Source organism: Podarcis muralis, chromosome 10 (genome assembly GCF_964188315.1).
Source record: "Podarcis muralis chromosome 10, rPodMur119.hap1.1, whole genome shotgun sequence".
Classification (NCBI taxonomy): domain Eukaryota; kingdom Metazoa; phylum Chordata; class Lepidosauria; order Squamata; family Lacertidae; genus Podarcis; species Podarcis muralis.
Window position 1 is genome coordinate 51,640,367 of NC_135664.1, and position 21,730 is coordinate 51,662,096.

General features: G+C 41.4%; 1 protein-coding gene across 4 annotated transcripts in view; it reads right to left on the reverse strand.

Moving 5' to 3' along the window:
• Positions 1-19,515, reverse strand: part of CRY1 (cryptochrome circadian regulator 1) — a 33,031-nt gene extending 13,516 nt beyond the window's left edge. For 2 of the 4 annotated variants that reach the window (XM_028747386.2, XM_028747383.2), the window contains exons 1-4: positions 18,512-19,514; positions 3,607-3,715; positions 2,317-2,459; positions 1,155-1,339 (exon numbers count right to left, since the gene is read on the reverse strand). In XM_028747386.2, the coding sequence (XP_028603219.2) occupies positions 1,155-1,339; positions 2,317-2,459; positions 3,607-3,715; positions 18,512-18,669 (595 nt within the window). In that variant the 5' untranslated portion in view covers positions 18,670-19,514. Of the gene's footprint in view, positions 1-1,154; positions 1,340-2,316; positions 2,460-3,606; positions 3,716-18,511 lie in introns of all 4 variants that reach the window. The other 2 variants (XM_028747385.2, XM_028747384.2) reach the window with 2 other exon arrangements.
• Positions 19,516-21,730: the final 2,215 nt, after the last annotated feature.

A 21,730-nucleotide genomic window follows, 5' to 3' on the forward strand; every position in this document is an offset into this window, starting at 1 on the left:
CGCCCATCTGGCTGGGTTTCCCCAGCCACTCTGGGCGGCATCCAACAAAGATGAAAGATACACTAAAATGTCACATATTAAAAACTTCCCTGAACAGGGCTGCCTTCAGATGTCTTCTGAATGTCAGGTAGATGTTTATCGCTTTGACATCTGATGGGAGGGTGTTCCACAGGGCGGGCGCCACTACCGAGAAGGCCCTCTGCCTGGTTCCCTGTAACTTAGTATTACTAAGAACTGTTCAACAGTGGAAGAGACTCCCTTGGAAGGTGGTGGACTCTCTTTCACTGGAGGTTTTTAAGTAGAAGTTGGATGGCTATCTGTTATGGATGCACTGCATAGCAGTGGGTTGGCCTAAATCAGGCATCCCCAACCTGCGGCCCTCCAGATGTTTTGGCCTACAACTCCCACGATCCCTAGCTAACAGGACTGGTGGTCAGGGATGATGGGAATTGTAGTCCAAAACATCTGGAGGGCCGAAGGTTGGGGATGCCTGGCCTAGATGACCCTCAGGATCCCTTCCACCTCAATTTTATGATTCCAAGAATTGCTGAATACAGAATTTATAATTGGTCTCTAATGCCCATGCATCTAGATTGATATCCTTTGACCAAATGTTTGTATTTAACTGAAATAAAAGAAATGTGATCCCCTACAAAGTCTTACAGGATACTAGAGATTTCTTGTCAAATAAACAAACCAGATCTATTTTCTGTTATAATAAAAGTTTTCTTAAGTCAATGGTTGTAAGTGTCCTCTGAAGAGAGATTATTCATTCTTCTTGTAAAAGTTACTAGCTTTAGACACTCCACCTTGAATATAGTACTGGGAGAATAAATTAAGTGTATTAGGAAAAATGCTTCTCTTGACATTCAAACTGTGAATTAATTTAAGGATATTTTTATCAACATGTGATACTAACCAACAGCATTTGCTCATTATTATTCTTCAAGTCAGCTATTGTATCCTACAGTGTCAGGGATTTATAATCCCTTTGGTCACAGGTTGAGAGAAAACCAGGGACAGACTTTTTGTGTGCAGCCCTGATTGTCAATTTTCTACGAATAAACACAGACAGTACAACAGAAGGGCCATTAAAAATACTAGCATTTATTTTTGTAGTGTGGGAAGAATATTAATGAAGTTTCTTGGATTACCTAGTTCTTCCAAAGATGGAACACCATATTTTTCATCATGGTCATCAGAAACTGGAGTGGTACACTTTGACATTACTTCTGAAGTAATAGTTTCTACAGGCATCTCCAATGGCTCCATTCTACTTATTAGAGTCTGGAATCTCTTATAGGTAAGGGGTGGCTGTCCTCCATTTAATTCTATAATCCTAAAAACATGGAAGAAAATTTTAACTTAAGGTAATGTTGTTACAAAACACTGTAGGAAACTGCATATTTTTCTTACTCTTGACATGAATTCTCTTATATCTACAAATAACAGTCACGTTATATTGCAATTACAGAGCTTACATTCCTTTATCAAATGTTCACAGAAAAGCCTAAAGAGACAACTACTGTAGTTATATTAGACTGCAAGTGTAAGCATTACCACCCAGGCAAATAACTAACCGATGAATTAATGATAAAAATAATTTAGACAAGAAATATTTATAAAAAGGTGACAAGAAAACTAGTGAAAGCCGTACACTGCAGTTTTCATCTGGAATGAAGAGCCAATTTTGGCCTGCAACGCCATTTTCCCCAGACTATGCCCACCTATTCATCGGCTGATGCCTCTCATGAGGTCAGCTGACTGGTGAAAGTGCAGAGTCCAAGGGTTTTCTCACCCCCAGCAGCTGAAGTTTCCCAAAAAGCACCTTCTTTGCTCCTCTCCCTATCAGGTGATTGAGAGGGGAGGAAAATCTATCTTTTGGTAGCATCGCAAGACTTAGGGCTCAAACAGGAGGCAGGAGCGCTGCCTGGGAGTGCTTACACAAAAGAAAGAAACTTGGTGTCCATGCATTGCTTTTAAAGGGCAGCTTTTTGGGCAGCTTTTTTCCCTCCCCAGCAGGAAATTATTATTATTTTTTGTGAATATTGAGCATTCCAAGATGCGATAAATAAATAGAACACACTTTCCACACTTTGAAAACACTGGTAAGTAAACTGCCAAATTTGACTGGTATGGAACCAAATCCTTATGTTACAATATTTACGAAGCAATACATTCATAAATAGGAAAATATTCATGGAAAATATGGTAATGAATTTTTTCCACAACATTGCTAAAACTTATATATATTGCATATTATGTTAACAGTAAGCTTATCTTTCTCATTTTAAATTCACAAAACTATTAACTTACTTATCGAGGTCATATAAAGTATGTGAAATTCGTACAATGACTTCCACTCCTGCTTCACTAGCCAACTTCTTAATTGCTGCATCTCTCTCCTTCCCAAATGGCTCAGAGTCATACTCAATAGAAAGTTTTGTAATGTTCCATTCCTGCAGTTTTGAAAAAGGGTTAAAAGGATAGTTGTTTCAGATCATGGAGAAATAGGGATAACATATATGAACATTAATACAGTCAAACCAAAACCACAAGTGGCCAACTGTATATAGTAACATATGAACAGCCCAAAAAATTCAGAATTTCTGCAACTGTAGTTGGCTGCACAGAATATGTGAGCCAAGAGTTCTGCCATGAAAGATTTAAGCAAATTGAAGTAGTATCTATAGCTCCCTCCTCTCAGGAAGCTATAGCTGTAACAGCACAGGCTTGCAGAAAAATGAACATCTATCCCAAATGCAGTCTCAAAGGCCTTAAGAGTACAGTGGTACCTCGGGTTAAGAACTTAATTTGTTCTGGAAGTCCGTTCTTAACTAGAAACTGTTCTTAACGTGAGGTACCACTTTAGCTAATGGGGCCTCCTGCTGCCGCCGCAAGATTTCTGTTCTCATCCTGAAGCAGTTCTTAACCCGAGGTACTATTTCTGGGTTAGCGGAGTCTGTAACTTGAAGCGTCTGTAACCCGAGGTACCACTGTACATTGACAAGTATATTCCTAATATTCACTTTTTTTAGCCACTGCCTGAAAAGACTAACTGATTAGATGCATAATCCAGATTAACAGGGTCATTAATATATGGAAGCAGGCCTTTCCTCTTTCATAAGTCTGTTTGCACACACTCTACCTTTGTTTCACTTGAAAAATATCTACCAATTTTTGACAGCTTTGTAGGAAGGAAGAGCAAAAGAGAAAGGAATGAGCAGATACAATTGTTACCAAAACATACCCTAAGCAGCTTTTTGTTTGTCACTACAAACAAATGTTTGTGTACAGTGTATTGTGACAGCATTGCATCAAAATGAAAATAAAACAATTTTTGAAGGGAGTTTTAATTTTCAACGTTTTTATATGTATCTGAGAAAAGTTACACACCTGAACTTGTTGTGTGTGTACTGCTTTTCAATTTTTGCCATAGCACTAAAAAAAAGAACATTGATCCAGAGTAGCTGGATCTGTTCATGTTCCTGTGAGCTTCAAGAGCTCTCCAAATCAAATGTGAATACATTATGTTACGTTGAAACAACTTGATAAATGTATAGAAGTTGCACAGAAACAGCACTGGAGAAAAGCATTGGATTTTACCTTAAAGAGCCTGGGAAACACATCTGCAGGCTGCCCTCGAATCACAAATAAACGAGAATTCAACTTTCGTAAATTGGCATCCAAATCTTCAAGACACTGAAGCAAAAACCTGTAAGGAAGATATAAGGGGGGGGGGACACACATTTATTTTCTGAAAAGCCTCCCTGAAGTTAACAAGATTTTCTGCATAAAGGAATAGTTGTGACCCAACTGTAACAATTTTGCACACATTTAAGGGTTCATGTAAATGTTCTAATAGTGTAAAAACTGGTGTTAAAAGAAAACCTCGCATTTTAGCAGCCTTCCCCAACCTTGTACCCCCTAGATACTGCTGCACTACATCAGTCTTGGCTAGCATATCTTATGGTCAGGGATTATTATTTCCAGACCAACAGCATGTAGATGGGCACTAGGATGGGGAACATGCAACTGCTCACATCTTCTCAGTGCATAGTCTCACTGTGTAGATGATTTACCAAACAAATCAATAGTCGAGATTATTATTATTATTAAATAAATTTAAATATTGCCCATCTGAGGATCACAGAGCAGTTTACAGTGCTGCCAAAGTTGTCAGCAAATTCAGAGAAGATGTATTACTCTGGTGATATCTGTAATGGAATACTAGCAGGACCAATATGCACTTTTGGAACTCTTAAGACGATTAAGCTCAGACAGGATTTAAATGTTTTGCACAGAATGTTTTCCACAGAATCTATTAGCTGTCAAACACCTTTGCTTTCTTCATCAAAGCAAATTCAGGTACTTTGCTACATTAATTATAATTTCATATTATATTATATTTCAGGTACAACAATTCATGGGAAACTACTGAATTTTATGTGCTGCTAAATGTGCCTAATACATGCGGGTGGCGCTGTGGTCTAAACTACTGAGCCTAGGGCTTGCCGACTGGAAGGTCGGTGGTTCAATTCTCCGTGATGGGGTGAACTTCCGTTGCTCGGTCCCAGCTCCTGCCAACCTAGCAGTTCAAAAGTGCAAGTAGAGAAATATGTACCGCTCTGGCGGGAAGGTAAACTATGTTTCCGTGCGCTGCCCTGGTTTCACCAGAAGCGGCTTAGTCATGCTAGCCACATGACCCGGAAAAACTGTCGGCCAGTAAAGCGAGATGAGCGCCGCAACCCCAGAGTCGTTCACGACTGGACTTAACTGTCAGGGGCCCTTTACCTTTAAATGTGCCTAATACAGTTAGCTTCATTTTCCTGAATGGCGCAAGAGTGATCTTACATTGTAAGAAATTCCAGAATGGTAGCCAGGCTAGTCTTTTGCAGCAAAAACAAAGAATCCTATGGCACCTTAATGATAACAGATTTATCACACCTTTAATTTTTATGGACCAGAGTCTGGTTCAACACAGAATGCTTACGTAGAGATATAATAGCAGGGTCAACTGGAATGAATTTAGATATACACTTTAAAATGCATTTTTCTCCTGAAACAATTTTAATTTAAGCATTAAAAAGTTGCTAACCTATTTTTTTGCTTTCAATTAAGCATGAGATAGCCAAACCCCAGGGGAAGGGGGCTGAGATCAGCAGTTTTGTTAAGAAATGTCTTTACCTTTAAGCTTTTTCTAATTCATCTCATATATTTATGGTAGCATTCCTAGAAATGTTTAATAGTTCATTGTTGCATAATTAAATTCCTTTATTAAATTGAATTATCAGACTTAGAACAATTGTAATTATAGAATAGCAATACTAAGTCAACTGCCTGCCTTGCTTAATCCTACAGGTCTTCTGCAATATTCCTATAGTTTGATGGGTATGTTTCTCATTTTTCAGAAACACAGATGTGCACTGATATTTAAGACAGACTTATATTTCAACTATTGTTTTAAAGGATTGCATTAAAACCTACTCACTGTGACCAAAATAACTCAGCTGAATGGCAAAGAGAGAAAAAACTGCAAACTGGAATGCTTTCTTTCTAGCAATCAGTATTATTTGTTTGTTTGTTTGTTTCATAAAAGTGATAAACAGCTTGATTGTAAAACAAAAACAAAAAACACCTCACCATGGTTTACAAAAAGATAAATAAAATTCTTTAAAACAACAAAACATTAAAATACTAAAACAGATTAAAATTCACACCAGCATTTCTAAGCATCTCAGTAGCCCTGCCTAAATAAGAATGTTTTTAGTAGGCGCCAAAAAGAATACAAAGAAAATGCCTGCTAGATATCAATAAGCAGGGAGTGCAGGTGCTGCCACACTAAACAATTGAGTTCTCACAAATGTGGAATGGGTATTTTGTGGCACCTATACTAGTGCCAATTCCGCTGATTGAAGCAGTCAAGTGGGCACATGTGGGGTAAGGCAATCTCGTAAGTAAACTGGTTCCAAGTTATTAAGGGTTTTGTATAATAACAGCAACACCTTGAACTTGGCCCAGTAGCAGACAGGCAACCAGTTGAACAGCCACAATTTAACAACTCATTTTTAGAGGACTTCTATTATGTACACTACAAGTCTGATATTATGACCTGAGTGCTCTTAGCCCATATAATCAGAGATGAAGCTATAGGAGATATTTATGTAACACCTATCTTATTTGCAAACATAGTACTTCAGTCAAGTGGAAGTTGTTCTTATTCAACAGTAGTGATGGTCTGTATGCAGTCTTAAGTGTCAAAAGTGACCTATAAACTGTATAGCAACCATACAACTTTATGAATTTATTAAAATGTAAATTAACAATTTTAAAGAACAGTTCTAAAATTATCACCCAAGTCTGATCAAAATTACCTCATTTCAAATAAACAGTGCCAACCTCAAAAAGTGGTTCTTTTCTAGAGCAGAGGCAGAGATGCCCATAGCTGCTGGATCCTAGATTCTCATTCCCAGCCCCATTTGCCCCCCAAACTTCCATTATAAGCTCTAATTTTTGAATGGTGAAAGCTACTATTCATAACTTATAGTTCTTAGATATCTTGTGCTATGAAAAATATTATTATGCACTTATTATTCATTTGCAATTTTTATATCCTGCCTCTTCTTCCAAGAAGCACATGCTTCAAGATGCAGCACACAGACAGCTGTATCTAATGCTGTACCAGTAAAGATCTGTTTATGCAACAGGACTCTCTTCTGCTCCTCCCCACCCCCACCCCAAATCTGCTCCAGAAGGTCCCCAATGCACAGGAGCAGATTTTGAAGATGTGCAGGGTACTGGTTCCTCCCTCCATATTATCCTCACTACAATCATGTGAGACAGGTTAGGCTGCGAGACAGTGATTGGCCCAGGGTCCACAAGTGAACTTATTGGCTGTAAGAATTTGATCCCCCACTCCATCTTGATCTGATTCTCAACTTCAGATCACACTGGTTCTTTGTTTGTGAATCTAGAGGGCCAAAATAAGCAAACAAAAAATACACAACTAATTATTAGCTTTTCTGTTCACCTAATGCAGATGAAAGGAAGATGCTGCCACTACTGACAATCCCTTCTGAGATTCTAGAAGTATTTTCTACCCTGCTCTTACATCTACCTTTTCAACTTTTACAGAGTAGACAAATGCTACATTGAAAGCTGATCAAAGCATTCCTCTGCTGATCAACCAAAGATTTTCAAATAAGTATGTATCTGTTTTTGTTACTCTGTGTGTACATCCATGCATACACTTACAGTGTAGCGCAATGACTAGAGTCTGGATGTGTGAAATCCAGAATCAAATCTCCTCACAAGCTACAGATACAAACATATAATCTCTCAGCCTCAGCTACTTCTTTCAGAATTGTTTTAAGGTTAAAATGCCATTTTCACTTTCCCAGAGGAAAAGGCAAGCTATTAACGTAACATATTCAACTACTTCCTTGCACATAATCAGAATTACATTGTTCTATTTAAAATGTCTAAGTACTTTGTATGAAAACTCAATATACAGACACACTGAATAATTTGTAATACCAGTTTATCAAGTTAGAATTAAATGAAACAATACTATGCATGCTTTAAGAAAAATGATAATCAATCTAAGTGTGCAAAGGAGGCCTAAATGGAAAGAGAAACTCTTGAGAACAGAACATATACAATTTAATCTTCCAAGTCCCCAACAGATTGGGGAAAGGGAGTGGGGAAGAGAAAGATACCCAGTATAACAAACCCTTAATATTTCTCTCCATCTGTGTTAGCTTTTAATTCATTTCCTTATATGATTTCTAAAGGATTGTTTCAATATGAATCAACAGAAAGGGCTTCTTAAATAGGTCGTTGCTCTAGCAACCAGCAGCCTGTTTGGACTACTCCCGTCACAATGACCTACTTTAAGGATCATGCTACAACACAGTTTCATAACTAGAATTTCAAGTTAATCACTGCAATGTTTTGAAGAGATCACACTGCATTACCAGCCAGAAATAAATCAGACATTTGATGAAACAGAAAAAGGGTACCACAGCTGCCATAATTTGCAGAAAAATTACATCTCTGAACACACAATATTCAAATTTCAAAAAGACTTATTTTAAAATTACCACTGTGCTATGAAAGGTGTAAGAAATAGTATAAGAAAGCCTTCCACAATATGAAAGAATATAATACAGTGTAAGGAAGCCAACCAATCTAGTTTTCTTCCATTCTCCCAAATGCATGTGATCAAAACTAGTATCACAAATAGTAATTTTTACCGTTTATAGGCAGCAGTCAGAACAATATCTATGTAGGGCTACTGACCAAAGTGCTACAGTACAGACTAAAGAAGTTCTTCCATTCTTATGGCATAATGGATCAAAGTGCCCAACAAAACTATAGTTCAGATTTTCTATCATGAAAGTTCTAGGACTCCAAAACTTTGCTCAGAAGTCTGGATGCACAGAAGGTAAACCTGAATATTGAAAGTCAACATATATAAAGCAGTGGTGTCCAATCTTTTTTCAAAGAGGGCCAGATTTGATGGAGTGAAAGGCCGGATTAGGCACCTGAAACGAACTTTGGATGCACCTGATATAAAGAGTAGGCAATACCCACTTAAGACATACTAATGCTTACCTACTGAAATGTATGACTAACATGGAATTTCACCTTTTTTTTATTTTGAAAAAAATGGGGGGGAGGCTCACCTTGTGAATTAAGATGTTTTTATTGCTTCTCGTTAGTTTTTCAATTTTCAAAAAATGTTAATTTTATTACCTATTAATTACCTCTTTTTGGATCTGATACAATTGGGGTGGGGGAGTCTATCAACTGAGCTAGGAAATCCACTTCCACCAAAATTCCCTCAGCTTCTCTAAGGCAGTGTCACAAAATCACTTTGGTGTGTGTAAGAAACACTCATTTTTGTACACTATCTACATAAATTTCTGTAGTTAGCATCTAGTTACAATATTACATATTTCAGTTCTGACAAAACACTATTTTTTGAACCTGGGAAAATATGAATCACCACTAGATAGAATGTAATTATAACATAGAATTTAGGTGAGTAAGCATAATGGGCATTTATAGCACAGATGGTGGGACAAGGAGTGCCTTTTACCAAGTTCAGCTGGTGTACCAGCAGCAGCCCTACTTAGATTAAACAGATCTTGAATCAGTTAGTGATGTCCTGGTTAAATCCAGACTGACTACTGCAAAGCATTCCATGTGGGGCTGCCTCTGGAGATACTTCAGAAACTTCACCTAGGGTAAAATGCCATTGCCCAAATGTTGGTTGGATGAGGTTGGATGAGGTGCTCAGAGCATATAACTAGAATAGTTTAACAGCTGCAATGGTTGCCAGTTCATTTTTAGGTCCAATTCAAAGTGATGGTTATGACCTTTGGTTTGGTTATGGTTTGGGACTGGGATACTTGAAGGAATACTAGGGATACTAGGAAGCTGCCTAGATCTTAAGATCAGCCTTGGAGGCTGTGGGTACAATTAGCCTGGCAGACATATAAGATAGGATTTTTGGTGGCAGTCCATCTATACAACTTCCTTCTCTGACAGCTGTTCAGATTTGTTTTAGACAGATCCTACAAACTACATTTCCAATTGGTTAAGCTGGTATCCTATACAGTGGTATCTCGGGTTACAGACGCTTCAGGTTACAGACTCCATTAACCCAGAAATAGTACCTTGGGTTAAGAACTTTGCTTCAGGATGAGAACAGAAATCGTGCTCCGGCAGCACGGTGGCAGCAGAAGGCCCCATTAGCTAAAGTGGTCTTCAGGTTAAGAACAGTTTCAGGTTAAGAACGGACCTCCGGAACGAATTAAGTACCGTATTTTTCGCCCTATAGGGCGCACCAGCCCATAGGGCGCACCTAGTTGTTGTTTTTTTTTGGGGGGGGGGGGAATAAAGAAAAAAAAATATTCCCCCCCCCCAGACGTGGGGCTGGGGCAGGGGAAGCCCAAGCTTCCCCTGACCCCAGCCCCCAGAAGAGGCTGCTATCCACAAGCCTTGGGAGTCCGGCGGGAACTCCCGCCAGTCTCCCCAGGCTTGCGGATATCTGCCCGAAGCCCGGGGCACTCTCCGCTGCACTCCCGGGGTTTCGGGCTGCAGGCTGCTGTCCGCAAGCCTTGGGAGCCCGGCAGGAACTCCCGCGGGCTCCCAAGGCTTGCGGATAGCTTCCTGAAGCCTGGAGAGCGAGAGGAGTCGGTGCGCACCGACCCCTCTCTCCAGGCTTCAGCGAAAGCCTGCATTCGCCCCATAGGATGCACACACATTTCCCCTTCATTTTTGGAGGGGGAAAAGTGCGTCCTATAGGGCGAAAAATACGGTACTTAACCTGAGGTACCACTGTACTAAGAGTGAGGGGGTGGCTGTAATACATATGGTTATATCATCTGCTGTTGGCTTGTTTTTATTTAGTAATATCAACATTGTATTGATTTCAATTCTGTAAGTAACAATGTTGCATTATTGCTGTCACCTTTTATTTTAAGTATAAATTGCCTTGGAAGGATCCATGATCCTGAAAAGCAGAACTGATATTGCTTCAATGAATGAGAATTAAACTAGTGAGAACATTTACTCTAGTAATGCAATTAAAAGCAAACACAAAAACTAAAGTTAAAATCTTCCATATTTGGATTCCCATTAATGAAAATTAAAATGCTATTTAAGAATGTCCATTGCAATGAGAAATAACAGTAGAAAGAACTCATGGAAGAAAAAGTGTTGTGAAGTCTGTTTACCGTACATGTGCTTATCATAAATAGAATTTATGCCGGATAAACAGGTAAAGGTTTCTAGGACAGACTCTTCCATCATCTATATATCACATTGAATATAGCAGGTACACACATTTGCTCATTGCAAGGAAAGTCCATTGTGTCACTATCATTGTACAAACTATGCTGTATTTATACATAACTGAACAAACTGGTCTTCTCCGATATAACCAAATCTTTATATACTGCTTGACATTATTTAGTTCTCAAAACACTTGCTTCTTTAACAGATGACTCATTCAGTTAGTTATACAACTGTACTGGTCTATGGTGTCTTAGCTGAAGTATTCAGGCAAATAAAGGACTAATGATGCTACTGTTTTTGTTCATTTTATCATCTTACACAGAAGCCATTTTTCTTTTTTTTAAAGTGATATCCCAGACAGCAGTATCAAACTGTCCTATGAAGTGCTTTAATATGCTTCAGAATGTCAGTCCTATAGTTTCAAAAGCTCTCGTCAGCATTCACCATGTATAAGGTTGATAAAGTATGATGTTCTAAAATAATTCCTTTTGATTTCAACAGGCTTATTTCACTCTTTTGTTGATCAACTAAACATTTATTTACATTTTTGGTCCAGAAATAAAGTCAGATAGAACTCTGCATAAAATTAAATCCCAACTTAAGAGACAAAATAATTTCTAAAAGGCAGCACCTTAGTTAATTACCAAGAGAAAGAGAAAACTACCTACCTACATTCTACCTCCCAGAATCTGTTTCTTGAAGGGACAGTTATGTAGCTTGGGTACCAGGAGAACAGAGTTTACAAGTGCAACAGCACCATGACTGACTGTCCTCTCTTGCCCAAGCTGGAAGTAGTGCTTGTATGCACTGTTAGTCTGACCTCCATGGCCTGTAGTTATATAGTGGTTATGATTACAATCACCCACCACTCCCTCACCAACAACTGGAGAGGAGCAGTGACCAGGTCAACTGCAAAGCAGGTTAAACTCTCATTACCATCTTCCTGCTTTGCTTTTTACCTTTCTCCCCATGAAGGGAGAGGAAACATGCCAGATCATCCCTGGAAGACACTGGACCCACCCACCAATTTCTAAGTATGATACCATACTTCTAGTGGAGTAGAGGTTAAAATGGGGAGGAGGGTGTTGTTTTTATGTGAATGATTTTTGGACTGGGGAAGCTTGAGGTTTTGTTTATTTGCTAATTAATGGGTCTGAGTATGGCTTTGTTATTTGAGTATTGTTAATGCTGTTTGCTACCCCTCCCAGATGTTATGTTATATGAAATATTGATGTCTTATATGATTTCCCTCTTATGGTATTATGTATTGTATATCTTTTTTTGCTGTAAGTAGCTTAGGTTTAGTTGTGACAGACTCTGGGGTTGTGGTGCTCATCTCGCTTTATTGGCCGAGGGAGATAGCGTACAGCTTCCGGGTCATGTGGCCAGCATGACTAAGCCGCTTCTGGCAAACCAGAGCAGCGCACGGAAATGCCGTTTACCTTCCTGCCGGAGCGGTACCTATTTATCTACTTGCACTTTGACGTGCTTTCGAACTGCTAGGTTGGCAGGAGCAGGGACTGAGCAACGGGAGCTCACCCCGTTGCGGGGATTCGACCCGCCAACCTTCTGATCGACAAGTCCTAGGTTCTGTGGTTTAACCCACAGCGCCACCCGCGCCCCTCGACCTTTGGGTAGCAAGTGACTAATAAATGGGGGGGGGGGAGATGGAAATTTGCCCGAAGCCTAGAGAGTGAATCACAAGGAGAATTTCTTAGAATTTTAGGGATTCCTTCAGTTACTATAATCTGAAGCACATAATGACCTTTTTGCTGATGCCTAGTCAATATGAAAGTAAAGTAAACCAGTGCCACCAGACAGAAACAGAGTTATGATTTTTTCTCAAATTTGTTTTATATTTTTCTAAACCACTTTAATATTTTTTCCCAATCAAGTGGTATATGTATGTATGTATGCATGTATAAATAAATAAATAAATAAATGCAGAGAAGGCCTAACAACAGGCTATTCCACAGGTGACCACACATACTTGTAAGTAAAAAGCTTATACCTATTAAATCTGTGGTTATTGAATACTGTTCCACATTTAAACAGTTTTACTTGTAGACTATTTTAAGAGTGCTGAAAGCAATTTAAGATAAGGGTTAAAACACTAGAGATAAAAATGTAGGAAGCAAATAACACAAGACAGACTTCAATCCTCATTTGGTATTCTGGCTTGTTAGCAATCTATAGTGTGTGAACAAACAACTCCTTGCCAGTTTGGGTGCAGCAACAAACAATATGTTGCTAACCAGTAATACAAGCTTATATCATTTCTCATGGAGTAAAAAGGGAAAGAGGTTGGCAAGTGGGCCTGCAGTTCATGTCAGCTCATTCATATTCAGACTATAGCATGTTGTTACACTGGGCCAGTACGCAAATTTAGAGCCATATTGAACAATTCTTCCCTCCCAAAACAGCCTTGTCTACATGCAATACAGGAATAACCCTAGGCTACAATTCATGGTTAGTGAGGAGAGTGCTTAACCACAGCACTGGATTAAAACTGCTAGCTAAGTCAAACTTTTGCTTAGCTCACCATGGGACTATTCAAGACTGGGGAGGAGCAATGCAGTTTAGAGCTTCTCTCCAGGAGCCCATACAACTCCAGGAAGTCAGTCTGGCTTACCATGTCATGGAAACCAGGCCAGTGTGGCATTTCCTTGTGGGGACTATACTCCAGCCTCCTAATCATTTTGATCTTCCCTATCCTTTCAGTTCTTGATTGTCTAAAAAAATGTTAGCAGGGCAGAAGCTTGTTTGATAATTTGATAGTGCTTTCTACCAATTTATACAGAACTGTTGTTATAATTAGCTGGTAACTTCCTGGATGTTCAATTAGCTACTTTCCAGCCCTCTAGTATAGAAGCTAATGTTAGGAACAAGTTATACATTATTGTAAGAAGATCAGCAATTTTACATTTGGGTTCCTTAAGAACTCAAGTGGATTTATTGCCCCAGTGATCTGTCAGTTAGTACTAGAACTCTCTCTCCAAGCTCTCCATCTTTCCCTAGCACACCTTTCCATCTCTAATCAGGATCCAAACATGTCTTGGACAGTTTCTGTTTCCAACATATTCAAACATATCAGTTTTTATTGTTTTAGGCTTCAACCCTATAGCCAGTTTCAATGGGACTCACTTTTGAGCAGACACATGTAGGATTGTGCTACTAATGTATCTAACAATATACTCAATTCCTTCCCTCTTTTGCATAATCTTTTGCTTCTTTTTGCTTTCATGTTCTCTTATTCATTTTTTTTTTGGGGGGGGGTGCCTTCTTGCCCCTGAATCTGTAGCATATGTTCTAGTTGACCTTCTATTGCCATGGCTTTAAATAACCTCCAAGATTTAAAAAAGAGATGTGATATCTCCCTGTCATACTCATTTTTAAAATAAGTTTACTTTTCAAAGTCAAATGTGACTGTTTTGAACTGTGTACACACTATAGTTTTAAAGAATTTCTACCGGCAATTTCCCAGTTACATGTATATTGAATTTCATATTAGCAACACTTACATTGCTCTAGGTCCTGGTCAACACAATTAATTCCAGCTCCATGCCCCATTCATTCCCTAGCCAACTGTTTTTAAAAGCAGTCATTTAGGGTATCTAGAAATGTTGTCTCTTTGTCATTATATAACTCCATGCAATATCACCCACTATTAACACTTTGGATCCCTCTGATTTATTTCTCCATTTCAAGTGCAACTTGATTGGGGGTTGGAGCATGATAATATGTGTACATTATGACATTATTTTTCAAACCCTGCTTCTGTGGAGGAGTCTGCACCTTTTCTAGATTGGCTTCTACGCCCTCCTTGACATGCAGTGCTACACCACCCTTAAGACACATTTCTTCACTCTGTGTATTCAGGAGAGCCCTGAATGATTATCCCCATTCCACCAGATTCCTCTTATACCCACTATATTTACACAAGAACGTAAGAACAGCCCTGCTGGATCAGGCCAGTGAGCCACCTAGTCCAGCATCCTGTTCTCACAGTGGCCATCCTGATGCATACGGAAGCCTGCAAGTAGGACCTGAGCAGAACAGCACTCTTTCCTCCTGAGGATTCCAGGAACTAGATCCTATTTGCCTTACAAGGGGATTTTCAGGGGGAGTAGGGAAGCCATTCATTTAACGTATTGTCATCAAAATATTGTGAATATACTCCCTGCTCTACACCAGAATTATGCACCCATTTCAGAAAACATGGGCTAAAACACAACATGACTCTTGCAGAGGGAAATGAATTAAAAACATGTTTGAAAGATTATTGTTCCAAATGCAAAAAATAAAATTACATATCTGATCAATTTTAACATTTATTTATTTACAGTGGTCTGTTCTTAAGCCGAAACCGTTCTCAACCTGAGGCGTGCTTTCGCTAATGGGGCATCCTGCTGCAGCCGTGCCACGACTTCCGCCTGCATCCTGGGGGAAAGTTCACTACCAGGAGCATCTACTTCCAGGTTAGTGGAACTCATTACCCCAAGTGTTCATAAGGAGGACGGTACGTAACCCGAGGTTCCACTGTAATTTTAAAACATGTCTACAAATGATTATATTGCCCAGAACAAGGCATACACACACTTCCAAGAAGACTAATTTAAGTAATACAGCAGTAGCAGTTATGTTTGTTTGCTACTACACAAAGTTACAATACTGTATATTGTATTTATGTAGTGGAACCTTTCAGTTCTCAACTCATTCTTAATTCATATTTACAGCACCCGCTGCAAATGATCCCCCCCCCTTCATTTTACAAATGGGCAAGTCACTGAATCTGTGGCTAGCTGAGACAGAAGTCCAGTGTTCTATTTAAGCTTTCCCAACCTGGTGCCCTCCAAATGATTAAAATTCCAACTCTCATCAGCCTCAATCAGCATGACACATTGTCTGGGATGATGAAACCTGAATCCAAAACATTTGGAGGGCAGCATGTTGAAGAAAGGCTGTTCTATCTACTCGCTCGAGTTACTCTGTCACAATGAATTTCCTTAACTCAAATTATGAATGCCACTACCAGTTAACTTTTATTTATTTATACTCCAACTTTCCTCAACTGCAGGACCCAAGGCAACATTCACAAGGCACTCAGTTTTGATGATGGTAATGCTTACCTCGGGTATACAGTGACAAATCAAAGAGACAATAAAAGCATGTGAAGTTTTGTTGGTTAAAGGAAAAAAATCAAAAATCCACTATCAGGCAATACCTTTATTAGAACCTCAAAAAAACTTAAGTCTTGTAAGCTAGCTAACTAAAGAATAAGACACTGAAGGCCCCTGGGACTAATGATAGAAATGGTCCCATGATATATGTCTAACCAGCCCCCTAAGCATTTTAACAAGTGACTACAATATTATTTTCTTTTCAGAATTAAGTACACTTCTGGCCTAGATCTAAACTTTTAAAAAATAACTGATAATCCCCGACCTATGAAGTCCTTTTGTTGTGGCTAATTGTTTAACCAATAACTGGTATTGCATTTTACCAGAGTTCAAGAACAAAAAAGAGAATGCTTCACGTTGCCTTCATCTACTACCCCTGGCAATTAAAAAGTTTTGAAATGGTGAATATTGGTTTCTTTTTTGAAATATTGCCATGTATGACTCACTTCACTTAATATGTCTCAAAGTAGAGTTTTAAATTAATATACTATCTCAATGTTGATTTAATGCAAAACTTGAGAAATTCTAAAACTGTTCTGACTCCCATAACAGCATCCAAATGAAAGCTAGCCACTAAATTCAAAGCAAGATTCACAGAAGTCTTACTACAACAACACATTACAGAATGAAGTACACAGGATCTGTCACAAATATTCTGAGCCACTTTCGTATTGAACGAAAGAAAGGAGCTCAGTAACACCACGCAAGGCATCTGGCATGTCAGTATGACAGCAATAGACAAAATTCATTCACAAGTGTACTATGCATTTTCCTCACATCTTACAGTTTTAAGCATCTCCACTAGTATTTCCTTGTGCCTACTATACAGTGTTGATATATTTTACCAAGTATTCATTCAATACCCTATTTTTTACTTCTAAAATCACAATTTTTAAAATGGTGAACAGATGACAACATACCTTTAGCAGCTTAAATCCAGACCCAAAAGAGGTCCTGGCAAAAATATTTACTATCTGCCATGACCAAAAAATTGCTACCAACCATACTGCATAGTAAGTAGCATAATATAAACTAGAAGACTAGACTCCTGTCCCTGCCCCCACACCAGTTCTACTTCAAGTAAAAGTTCCCCAGCAGCATTATGTACCAAGTTTTCTAGTTATCTGTGAATTAGCCATGGAACACATGTGGATATCTAGCAGTTCTGGTTCACAATAAACTGGTTTAATTAGTTCAGAATGCAACTGACTAAGAAGCTTCCTTTGAAAGACCTGCACACTCCTTTCAGCGATTGATAATCCTCTTCATCTTTATTGTGTTCCACGAATGTCAAAGTAGTCCATATCATTTGTGTACCAGACACCAGTGGCGTAGCGTGGGGGGTGCAGGGGGGGCCGGCCGCACCGGGCGCAACATCTGGGGTTAGGGCAAATCCACGGGTTAGGGGGCGCAAATCCACGGGTTAGGGGGCGCAAATTACTTGCCTTGCCCTGGGTGCTGACAACCCACGCTACGCCGCTGCCAGACACCAGTTTTGAACAGTGTTTATGTGACAAGAACTAACCTATTAAGTTTGAACTCACCAAAAAAAAGTTAGATACAGTTCGCAATGCCTAATTTTTCAGCACCATTTGGAACAGCTACATACAAACACACACGTTTCCCCAATGTTTTATTGATTCGAAGCAACTTTTAGCAGGCCTCTTAGCCTCACAATGTCTGTGGTTGGAAAATGAGCATAACACTGCTTGCGAAATATCCAAGTGAGGTTATGTCTTGCTTTGCACAGCAACAGAAGGAACTGCAAGTGCAACTACCTCAGTGCTGCCAGCATAAGGAAGAGGCTGGAAAGGGCATAATTAGGAGTAGGTCATAGCTAGCAAGAGGAAGGTGAGCATCATGGCCACATTAAGGGCATTAAAGTGAAAGCTAAGACTCAAGATCACATCTTTAAAGCGGACAGTGACAAATATGTAATGGGTATAACTTTTGGAGCCTTTCACAAATATCTGTTACCCTGTTCGGCTGGAGAACAGGAAACAGAGGGAAGATTTAGTGGGTTTTGCTTTGTTTTTTAATTGGGCCAGCTTTGTTTGTGTAAGTATTGAACTATACAATTTTTCTGAGTACCCAAAAATCCTTTTGACAACACCAACATGGGCTAGAATTTATTCATCGCTTTAAATCAGCACTCTTTTGCATGCAGTGAGAGAAGCGCAGTTGCTTAAGAAGTTAACGACGCAATCCGTTCCCATGGGAAATGGCAAGCTTTAAAAATCAAGTCATGCTGAGAACATAAGCGGGTGGCCGAAGTGCGCCGTCCTTTCATTAGCTCCGAGTGCCAGGACGTCAAGATTGATTTCACCGGCGTTACACAGTACCTGAAACGGCGTTGTATAACCAGCAGCCAACGCGCGTGCGCAGACGACGCCCAAACCTCTCCCATTTCCTCCCCCCCCCCCTTTTCCCTACCCGCAACCGGGAACCTTCTGAATGGGGATTTATAAAAATCGACCGGCTAAATAAAAAAAGAGCCGCATCCTCGCGCCCACTCATTCACTGACCTCCACCGGTTGATCCCCACGTTGGAGGAGCCCGCGAACCAGGGGTCCAGGATGTAGACGCAGCGCACCGTGTCGGCGCCTTGGATGACTTCCCTCAGCGCCGGGTTGTCGTGGAGCCGGAGCCCCTTGCGGAACCAGTGCACCGCGTTCACCCCCATCTTCCGAGGGGCGCCCGATTACTCCCCTCACAGATTCTCCTGGTGGCGGAGGCCGGTAGATGTTGAGGCAGGGGGCGGGGGGAGAGAAGTCGGAGGGAAGAGCTGCCGGCTGTTCAGGAATAAATGAAATCGGCGTCGCGGCTCATGCCGAGCCGGGGTCCCGCCACTGAGGGGAAACACCCTCAGGGGGGGTTATACAGAAGAAGGAACAGGGGAGCCAAGGGGAGCGGGGGGCCGTAGGCAGCGGCGGCTTTAGGACCCGGTGGAGGCGGCAGCTGCGGCTGTGGAGGCGGCGGCAGCTCCAGTAGCAGTGGCGATGGCCTCCAGCGAGAAACGCATTACCCCTTCTTTCCTCAGCCCCGCGCCCGCTCCACGCAGTTGGCGGTTAGGAGATGGAGGGGAGGGTCGAAGAGTTCCGCGGAGTTCGACGCAGACCCGGCTCGAGCTGAACGGACGGCGGTTAGTTCCCCTCCTGGGTTTCTTCCCCTCACACGCAGCCACAGACCGGCCGCCGCTCGCCTCGCCGCCCGCCCTGTGACTCTACGCAGCAACCCTGCACTACAGGAGCCGCCCAGCGCCGCCCCCTCCTCCCCATTGGCTGCCCGCGCGGAACGTGACCTCCGGCCGCCTCACGTTTCTGAAACGTGTTTACGGGTTTCTGGCGGGCGGAGGGAAGGAGCGGGTATCTCCCTCCGCGCGCGCAGCGCAGAGCTCGGGAGCAACGCGGGGCTGAGGGAACCAAAACAGCAAAACTTAACGGCTTACTTTAAAGCAGTGTCAACACACACACAGAGGAACGAGCTCGTCTGAAACGGCGAGGCTCCAGCCGCGAGCCGCCCTCAGTCGACGGACAAACAAATACAAAATGAGGCCAGGGGGCGTGGCTAACCGGCTCCTGGCCACGCCCTCAGGGCGGGCGCGAATGTCCCGGATGAGCACGGGGCTTCGGTGGAGGTTTCTGCTAAGCGCGTGGCGAGCCGCGTAAATGCGCGCGGGCGCCGGAGCCGCTGGGTTACGTATGCGCGCGTGCACGTACGCACGGGGTGCGCGCACTGGTGTCTCTACTACTCCCCCCCGCTTTTATTGCAGCCGCCTGGGCCAGCCCGTGCGCGGCTCGTGTTTGTAACACATGGGTGAGGCGTGGACGCGCGCGCTGTTCGGGTCCTTCCGCTCGCACGGCTGGCGACGGGGGCGGCCTGGAGCGCGCGGGCGGCGAGAGGCAGCGCTGCGAACCTTGGCGAAGTCGTCGTTATGTAACTGAAGTGCGTGAGGCGGCTGCGGCCTCCCTGTCACCTCGCAGCGGTGCTTCCGCCCTGCTACTGTTACGGTCCGCGTCATGCGCTGCGTTTTAATTTAAATATTATTACTTAGTTCGCCACGCTCTGCAGCCAAATAAAAACCCAGAATCTCTTCCGTAGGGCAAAATAAAACCCTACCTCTGCTCGTGCTTTATTTACCAGTGCCAGTTCACCCACCAATATGAGGATGCAGCTGAGTGTTGGTAATTGTGCATTGGAAATGGACTTTTGCAGACCTTTCTCAAAAGAGAGTTTCAAGACCTTCGATTTACAGTTTTTGCTGGCATATTTTTACAAAAAGCATAAACTCTCACATTACTCGATAACCCAGATTATGTCATCTGAGAGCCCCTTTAGGCCAGTCCCTGACTGCCAAGGACCTGCAGCACTGACGGAGATGCTGAGGCAAATGAGGAGACACAGATGGGAAGGCGGGTTTTGGTACTTACGGTATTTCTACCATGCAGATTACTCTCGTGTGGGAACATTTGATGGCTCCTGTTTGGAAGCTGTACTGTTTACACTGCCTCGGTAATCTGGAGCATCTAATGGCTCTCCCTCTTTCTCACACTCCACAGAGAAAGGAAGACAATAGCACAACAAAAACAATTACAACATAATAAAATAACAGTAATGTGGTTGCAAGAGTGGAACCATTGTCCTACTTTCTCCCCTCACAGCTTCCATAATGGGACAGGAGAAAGCCAGTTTGATGGGATAAATTGCTCATTCCCTCTCCAAAGCCTAACTTCATAAATGAAAAAGTCTATATTTGATAAAGTGGATACCCTAATCTTGCTCTAAACAAGCTAGACAGAAATAGGAAGTATCTCCTATGCCAACAACATTAGATTAGACAGACTTTAGATTAGTCAAGGCTATCCTGCATTTTCATCCACTTTGCACCAAAATAAACCCATACCATGTCATTTCTTGCTAGAAAGAAGCCTTAGGAAAACTTGCTCTTCTACACCATTTGGAAAGTAGCTGCAAGCAAAACTATTAATTCACATACTTTTCCCAGAGTGAATTTTTTCTCAGAATATCTGCTTTCAAAGCCACTTGAAGATACCATGCATTTAAGCACATGGCTTCCCTTATTAGACTTAGAGAATCATGGGGTCTGTAGCTTTGCCTCTCACAAAACTACAATTTCCAGTACCCTTACTACTGCCTGGATTCTTTGGGGGAAGACATGAGCTTTAAATGCATGTCATGCATGTGACCCTAGTAAGCTGAGCTGCTGATTTAGTGGGAATTTGAAGACTAGAATTGTATACGCACAAAGCATTTGAAACACATTCTTTTCTGCAAAGAATTTTGGGCACTGTCAGTTTACCCTTCACAGAGTTACAATTCCCAGCAGCCCTTAAAAACGACAGTGCTCAGAATTCTTTGAAGGAAAGAATACCCTTCAAATGTGTTTTCTAGGTTTAGTGTGTACACAGCCTATGGCACATCCAGATGATTGTGCAACAGAATACTGTAATATCTTTAGTATTTATGTGAAGAGAGTTTGCCTTAGGGACTTTGGTTTCATGATAATGAGGTATATAGGTGTTCACATCCAAGCCACCTTGGGTCACACCCACTTTGGAAACATGCCTGGTCTAACAGCACCTAAGAGGCTTGGGAGAGGGAGGGGGTTGCAGACAGCTTCTATTTAATACACTATAAGGTGGTGTAGGTTTTATGGGGCCAAAATAATGTCGCTGGGAATCTAGTATTAACTGTGTGCTTGACCTGCTCAGCATATTCACTTG